The 7838-nt window shown below is 49.0% G+C and overlaps 1 protein-coding gene across 1 annotated transcript; it reads right to left on the bottom strand.

The window, feature by feature from the left end:
- Window positions 1-328: 328 nt before the first annotated feature.
- On the bottom strand, window positions 329-1406 carry TMSB10 (thymosin beta 10). Its single transcript, XM_009184529.3, has 3 exons — window positions 1280-1406; window positions 881-995; window positions 329-609 (listed from the first exon to the last, which is right to left on the bottom strand). The coding sequence occupies exons 2-3, from the start codon at window positions 978-980 to the stop codon at window positions 575-577; spliced, it is 135 nt and encodes a 44-aa protein (XP_009182793.1). The 5' UTR covers window positions 981-995; window positions 1280-1406; the 3' UTR covers window positions 329-574.
- Between the last annotated feature and the right edge of the window lie 6432 nt (window positions 1407-7838).

The following is a 7838-nucleotide window of genomic DNA, read 5'->3' as shown; positions in this document are numbered from 1 at the left end:
TGTTCCCTTCTGAGTCAGCTAGGAGGCCGGAGGGAAACAGTGGGGCTTTCGAAGCTTATCAAAAGCAAACCTTGCTCTTTTGAAAAAGCATTTTCCAAAGCAACTTGGGGACAAAGTGGGGTTAAATTGTACACAGATTGCTTACGAGCAAGAGTTAAGCGACTAACAAGACATGAAATCTTACGGAGAAGTAGGTAAAGCCAAAATTAAAAACTCCCTCCGGGTCAGCCCATTCTGCGACCCACCTCCTCCCCTCTGCGGCAGGGGGCTTTGCTGCAGTGGCACTGCCCACGTATACTCAACCAAGAGACTCAGACCACGCCAGCCATGCCACGAAGTGTGTTTTATTTTCATTATTCATACAAATAATTTTCTATAATATTCCAGGGCAAACCGGAGAATTTGGCAGTCCGATTGGGGGGGTCCCTTCAGAGACCCACAGGCCGGTGGCATCGGCGCGGAGTGCCCAGGTTCACAGTGCAGCTTGTGGCTCGTGTCCATCTTGCAGGTGGCTCTTCCTCCACATCACGACTGGGGTCTCGAAGATGACGGGGGTAGGAAATCCTCCAGGATTTTAGGAAATTTCACTCCGCTTCTCCTGCTCAATGGCTGTGGAGAGCGGGAAGCGGGCGCTGGAGGGGAGCTGCAACCCCCACCCGCAACCGAGGTGCTTCCCAGTGTGGGCGAGGCACCCACGAGGTGTGGGGATTTAGAAGGAAGCTTGGGGCTGGGGAGAGACAAGGCGCTTTGTGAAACTGAAAGAGGGGCCGGGGCCACCCAGACCGCGGGCAACGGCCGGGTGCGGGGTGGAGGAGAGGGTTTGCAAGGAAGAGCAGGGTGAGGGGCTGGACTGGGGCGCGGGAGACCGAGGCACACTCACTCTCTTTGGTCGGCAGGGTGTTCTTCTCCTGCGTCTCCGTTTTCTTCAGCTTGGCCTTATCGAAGCTGGCGATTTCCCCCATGTCTGGTTTGTCTGCCATTTTCTTAAAACAATCCTAGTGGGCAAACGAAGGCGCTTGACCTGGGGCTGGGGGCCAGCGTCGCCCTCTGCGCTCCCCGCCGACGCCTCTCGACGTGGCACTCGCGCCAAGGCGTGGCGAGCAGCCCCAAGGCCGAGGATCTGGGCGCGTCCGGCACCCCCCTTCTCGGTCCCAGGGCGTGGTCGCCGGCCCCTGCGTCCCGTCCGAGAAGGGCGCCTGTCGCGGTTGCGGCGCGCCTGTCCGGTGCACAGGATCCGGCCACACCCTGGGTGGGCCCCCAGCCCCGACGCCGCACTCACCGTGTAGTCGGGTTCCGAGCCCGGGATCCTGGTGCTCCCACTCGCGTTGCTGCAGCAAGAGACAAAAGAGCGGCGCCCGCCCCTAGCCTTATATACGCCGCGCCCCGCCCCGCCCCTCACCCGCCGCAGCAGGGGCGGCGCTGGCACCCGAGGGGCGGGAGCAGCGCGGGCGGCTCCTCGCCCTGCCGCGCCCTCCGCTGGGCTGCCAGCCCGGCTGGGCGCGGCTTCTCCCGTGCCCGGCACCCCCAGCTCACAGTGTGCCTTGCGTGGGGGCTGTAGTCGCCGCCAGGGTGAGCGCTAGGTCCTCGGGTTTGCTTTTGCGGCTACATTTCCCCCTTTCCGGGAATCTGCTGTTCACCCCGCAGAAAGGATATGGGACCGACTGGGGAGGTGTGTGGTTTTGTGCGTGTGCAGATATGATGTGTAGCCGTGGGTGTGGATGTGCGGGCGTGCACGCGCACTCTGCAGCAGTCCTTGCTCTGGGAGACGCCCCACCCCTGTCGCCCCCACGCCTCTTGCTTTTGCTCCTCCAGAGTCCCCTTCCCTCCCCCACTTTTCCTCTCCTCAGGGAGGCTGAGTCCTAAGCTGGTCCTGCACTAAAAGAATTCGAGCCGAGGGTCCCGTAGTGGAGCGGGGAGCGGGGGCGGGGGGAGGGGAGGAGGAAGGGGAGGGGAGAAATAGGTTTCCAGCGCTCTTTGCTCAGGTTGGGGGCGGTTGCCCTCTGGTCAGTCGTCCCATGTTCCCTGAACTGGGCGGTTCCAGCAGTATCGTTGGCGTGGCGGGTGCTCCTTAAATGCTGTTAGATGCATTGTGTGAAGGGCTGTGGTGAGAACAGGGCGTCCCGAGAAGGCTCGCAGTGTTCTTTTTCTCGCCGAGCTCCTGGAAGCACTGTTATCAGCGGGTGCGGTTTTCCTCCTTGAAGTTAACCTTGAGGATAGTAGAGACCCACATGCCTACAAACGTTCTTGTTTTTCTTATTAACCCATTGTAGGAGTGGTATACTGCAATTATTCACATCTTTCTTAGAAAAGTTGTATTTTCAGCCTGTGCAACACCGTTAGGTAATAAGTTCCATAAATTACCAGCCCAGGAGTTAAGGCTGGTTATTCTTTTATTTGTCCTGACCTTTCCTTTTTCAAGTGTGAAGTATTACCAAGCCCTTTAAAGTGAGATTTGGTGGTAACAGCCTAAATTCGGTCCTGATTTTATTTATTTACTTTTTTTGAGACAGGGTCTCACTCTGTCACGCAGGCTGGAGTTCAGTGGTGTGATCACGGCTCATGGCAGCCTGGACTTCCCTGGTTCAAGTGATTCTTCCTCCTCAGCCTCCTGAATAATTGGGACTGCAGGCGTGCACCAACACTAGCGGCAAATCTTTTGTATTATTTTCGTAGAGAGGAGATTTCACCATGTTGCCCAGGCTGGTCTCGAACTTCTGGGTTCAAGCCATCTGCCTGCCTTAACCTCCCAAAGTGCTGGGATTACAAGCCTGAGCACCACTGCCCCCTTCTCCCCTCCTGATTTTACCTGCTTTTCTCACTTTCCTTCAGTGTGTTTGGAACAGTGGGAAGAGAGCTTAGGCTTGTGTGACCTTGGGCAAATCTTTTCCTTAGTTTCTTCATCTATAAAATAGCTTTGGCATAAACTTAGATAAAGAAGAGGCATCAAGTGGATACTTTTTTTTTTTGAGACGGATCTCACTCTGTTGCCCAGGCTGGAGTGCAGTGGTGTGATCTCAGCTCACTGCAACCTCTGCCTCCTGGGTTCAAGCGATTCTTGTGCCTCAGCCTCCCAAGTAGCTGGTATTACTGGCACGTGCCACCATCTCCGGCTAATTTTTGTATTTTTAGTAGAGATGGGGTTTCACCATGTTGGCCAGGCTAGTCTCAAACTCCTGACCTCAAGTGATTCGCCCTCCTTGGCCTCCCAAAGAGCTGTGATTACAAGTGTGAACCACTGTGCCTGGCCTCAAGTGAATACTTAAAATAGCAACGTCATTGGAATATCACATTCATATTTGATGAGTGCATTGGTTAACTTCTGCTGCAATATACCATGTAACAAACCAGCCAAAGCTCAGGAGCTTAAACAATTATTTATTCTTGTTCCTGTATGGGCAGGTCAGATGGTGCTGGGCTGGGCCAGGCTGGGCTTGGCTCCAGACTTTGGATTGGATCTAGGTTTGCTCCACAGGTATCTTATCCTCTGGCTGATTCTTTGGTGATGGCAGAATAGCAAGAGGGTTGTCTTGCAAGATAGTGTAGAAATGTTAAAGTGTCAAAGCATGTCATATACTGTCATGTTTGCTGTCATCCTATTGGTCAAGCCCACCATCAACAGAGTGGGGAAAATATTGCACCTATGGTAAGAGAGGGAGGGTAGTGAACATTTCTTGAATGAAAGCGGAACTTCACAGGCAGGGTCGGCAAATAACTGTAACACACAGACCCCAAAGTGGCTTAATGCAATACAAGTTTATTTTATTTTTTGATTTTTGAGATGGAGTCTTGCCCTGTAGCCCAGGCTGGAGTGCAGAGGCATGATCTCCTCTCACTGCAACATCTGTCTCCCGGGTTCAAGCAATTCTCCTGCCTCAGCCTCCCGAGTAACTGGGATTACAGGCATGCACCACCACACCTGGCTAATTTTGTATTTTTAGTATGGATGGGGTTTCACCATGTTGGCCAGGCTGGTCTTGAACTCCTGACCTCACATGATCCACTCGCCTCGGCCTCCCAAAGTGCTAAGATTACAGGTGTGAGCCACTGTGCCCAGCCTACAAGTTTATTTTCTACTCATGCAGCAACATTCTATGCTGATATTGCTGGTCAGGCAATTCTTTTCTATGCAGTGACTCAGGAACTCAGGCCCCTTCTCTCTTATTACTCTTCTCTCCTCTAGGTCCTTGAAGTCCACACCATCCAGTCAGTGGACGGGGAAAGAGGAAAGGCTAGAGGCCCACACTAGAGTTTTTATGGACCAGGCTTGGAAGTAGTCTCCAATACTTTCGTTCTCATTTCTTTAGCCAGAGCTCGTTCACTTGGTTTCACATAACTGCAGAGGAGGCTGGGAAATATAGTCTAGCTGTCCCTAGGAGAGAAAGAAAGCAGGGTTGGGTGGTCTTGGAGTGGTCTCTGCCATACACTGTTGAAGGATCTGCTAAATAGAAAGTAAAAATAACCAGATTTTCAGAGACAATGACTCTTTGGAGGGTTTCACTGGCACTTGACATCTTTTCAGTTGTAATGCCAATAATTGTTTAGGTATTATTATAATACATTCCCAGGCCCCACCATTGACCTGGGTGTAGGAATATTCAATTGTACCAATTTGGACCCATGGTGAACTTCCATTCCAACTTCCCTTTATTGAGAAAACAAAGGAGTTGACTTCTAAATATAGCTATGGAGACATATGTTTGGTGACTGAGTGAGTATGCAAGACTCCCAAACAAAGGAGCTTTAAGGGGACTTGCAGACAGACATTCCTTATTCTTGCTCAGTGCAACCCTGTGGCCCATCTCTACCACAGCAGGCAGCCTCTTTGGCATTCATTGCTGAAGGACAATGGTCAAATTTATGTCTCAGCCAGTCCCATGGGCAGTGGTTTTAAAACATCTTCATATTCTTTGACATTTTCCCACCATTTCTTGGGTACAGACTGGCCTTAGTGACTTTATTTTAGTGAATAACACATGGAAGGAATGATGCCTTTGTGACTTCTGAGGCTAGGTCGTAAAAGACCACATGGTTCTTTCTGACGTTCTTTCAGGATACCTCCAAGTTGTGAGAAAACCAAGCATCTACAAGGAAAGGCCACATGTTGGCATTCCAGCCACAGCCTCAGCTGAGGTCAGAGCCAATAGCCAGCATCAACCACTAACCACACAAGTGAAGAAGCCTTCGAAGCTTCAAACTGCCTCAGCTAATGCCAAGTGGAGCACAGATGAGTTGTCCCTGCCTAAATTGCAGACTCATGAGCAAAATAAATGTAGTTGTTTTAAGACACTAAGTTTGAGAATATTTTGTTACACAGCATTAGATAACTGGACCACCATGAGGTAGATATATTATAACCTGGTGATTCCAGGCACTCAGATCTCATTTGGGGATTTTTTCCTACATACTTAATGTAACACACATATACTTATTCAATAAATGTCTACTGAATGCTCACAAAATATCTGGGAGCATTCTGGCTGTGGAAGATACAATGAAACTCTCCAGTTACAAATGTAGCGTCAGTCAATAATATTCATGGTCATGCCTCGTATTCACTTATGACTTGGAGTGCCACTTACACATGACAACATTTCAGCCCGCTGCTGGGAACAGATTTTATACTGTTCACAGATGGAATAGACAAAGCTGAACTACTAAACTGCAATGATATTGCCATTTTCTTTGTCAAGAAGGATGTTCTGGAAAATGTAGAACTAATAAGAGGAACTAAGAAAGTCTTGATGACTGTCAACCTGGTGGGGGTGGGGGATGCCTTTGGAGGCTTGCCATGGGGCTTCATTCCTCAGACTTGTCCAACTTGACACTTTTATCAGAGACTGGAATGAGGATGTAGATAGAATAATGATTATGTTATGAAGGATGAACCTCTAAGCTCCAAAACCAACTGGATCCCGTGAAGAAATGAACAAAATGTGATGAGATAAACCTGATAGAGACAGATGTGGAAGCCTCCTGGCCCTAATATTCATCCTACCAATACAGGGAGAGATGATTAACATGGTTAACTGGCAAATGGCAGTGAAATTTGTGATTGTATGGATAGGAAGAAAGAGTCCAGTCCAGATTTCCTTTAAAGTAAGAAAACCATTCACTCCTGCTATAGGACCTTTGCCCTCATTTGTGCTCTTCTTGGTCTAAACATACGCATTGTGCACATTCTTCCTTCATTTAGGAACCTGCTTAAGTGTCTCTTTCCTCAGAGAACTCTCCTTGGCCCACATACGGAGCAACACCCTTGTCATTCTCTTGTCCTTTAGTGTGTTTCAGTTTTCTTCATAGAATCCATCTCTAACCAATATACAAGTAAACATGTTACACATTCATTTCTTTGTGTATTGTCTATGTTCTGCCATAGAAAATGGGAGACCTCACCTGTCTCATTCACCACTGTATCCCCAGCACCTACGGCAATGCCTGACATATAGTAAGTACTCAGTCAATATTCTTTGAACAAATGCATAAACCTGGGCAGTTTCCAGGCAGAGCAAAAAAATGCTTAACTTCCTAATTGAAATGGAATGAGCTACTTTGGGGGAAGTGATCAGTTCACTGTCATTGGAGGCATTCAATGAGAAGAGGCTATCCTCAGTGAGAAGAGGATAGCCAAGTATTTGGACTGTTATAGAGACGGGCCAGAGTAGGCTCACAAGTGAGGAAACCTTGCCCTAGATGACCTCCCTGGTCCGTCTGTTGCTACTATTCCATTTGTGAAACAGTCTCCTTCTGAGTGCCAGTTTTGCCAGCCTGAAAATTTTACCAGCCTGAAAATAGTTGCCAGCCTCACACAGAGGAGGCAGGGGAAGCAAAGAAATCAGGCTGTGAATTCCAGGTTTTCCACACCATCAAAATGCTGTATGTTTTTGTAGGTTATGGGGCTGAAGAGCTCATCCAAGATAAAATTGTGAAGAAAATAAAATGGGTGTTTGAGGTTCAGCTTCAGCAGGGATTGTTCCGCTCTGTGGAGAACAGCGTGGGTTAGCGCCTACGTCAACCTTGGCAGTTGCTTAGGTAGCCCAGGTGGCTAAAGGCCACAGTGTGAGTGAGAATGTTACTGTTTGATTTTTCATCTCTGCCACTAGAATAGCGATGATGACAGCGACTCACGTTACTGAGCAGACACTGTGTTCCAGATTCGGCAGTTAGGACTTCACATGTATTATCTTATTTAATCCTTGACAAAATAGTGTGAAAGAGCAGGATTTTAAACATCTCTGCTTTAGAGTATAGGTATCTAAGGCTCGGTCAAGGTCACACAGCTGGTCATTGGTATTGCTGGGATTTGAATCCCAGTCTGGCTGATTCCAAAGCCTGGGCACCTCACCACTGCACCGCCCTTGCCTAGACCCTGCAGCAGGGTTTGCAAATTGCCAGCCTGGATCCAGCTGGCATATGTATTTTGTCTGGCCACGCTAAATTTAACAAAAACTTCAGCCAGCCCTCAAACATTGGAAGATTTCCGTGCTGAAGATCTAGTAGCACTGGGTCTGTATTTTCTCATGGTAACACCACAGTGAACAGCTGCCCCCTTGAAATGAGGCATGTCCTCTTCACTGTACTGGATTTCCTGTCATTCCCTAATGTCTTTCCAGCATGGAAACAAGGAAACAAGTGTCAGTTGCTGCTTATTATATTTGGACTGGTGTTCTGCTTATAGTACAGAAATATTTCTTTTCTTTTTTGAGATGGAGTATCGCTCTGTCACCCAGGCTGGAGTGCAGTGGCGTATTCTTGGCTTACTGCAACCTCCACCTCCCAGGTTCAAGCAGTTCTCCTGCCTCAGCCTCCCTAGTAGCTGAGACTACAGGCATGCGCCACCA

The sequence above is a fragment of the Papio anubis genome, chromosome 14 (assembly GCF_008728515.1).
Source record: "Papio anubis isolate 15944 chromosome 14, Panubis1.0, whole genome shotgun sequence".
NCBI lineage: Eukaryota > Metazoa > Chordata > Mammalia > Primates > Cercopithecidae > Papio > Papio anubis.
Note: the sequence above shows the minus strand (reverse complement) of the source record. Positions and strands in the feature narration are given on the sequence as shown.

Excerpts from the sequence above, each read along its gene's own strand:
- TMSB10 (XM_009184529.3), bottom strand. The coding sequence starts at position 980 with ATGGCAGACAAACCAGACATGGGGGAAATCGCCAGCTTCGATAAGGCC. Across the intron at positions 610-880 it reads CACCCTGCCGACCAAAGAGA|CCATTGAGCAGGAGAAGCGG; the intron begins GTGAGTGTGCCT and ends CGCTCTCCACAG.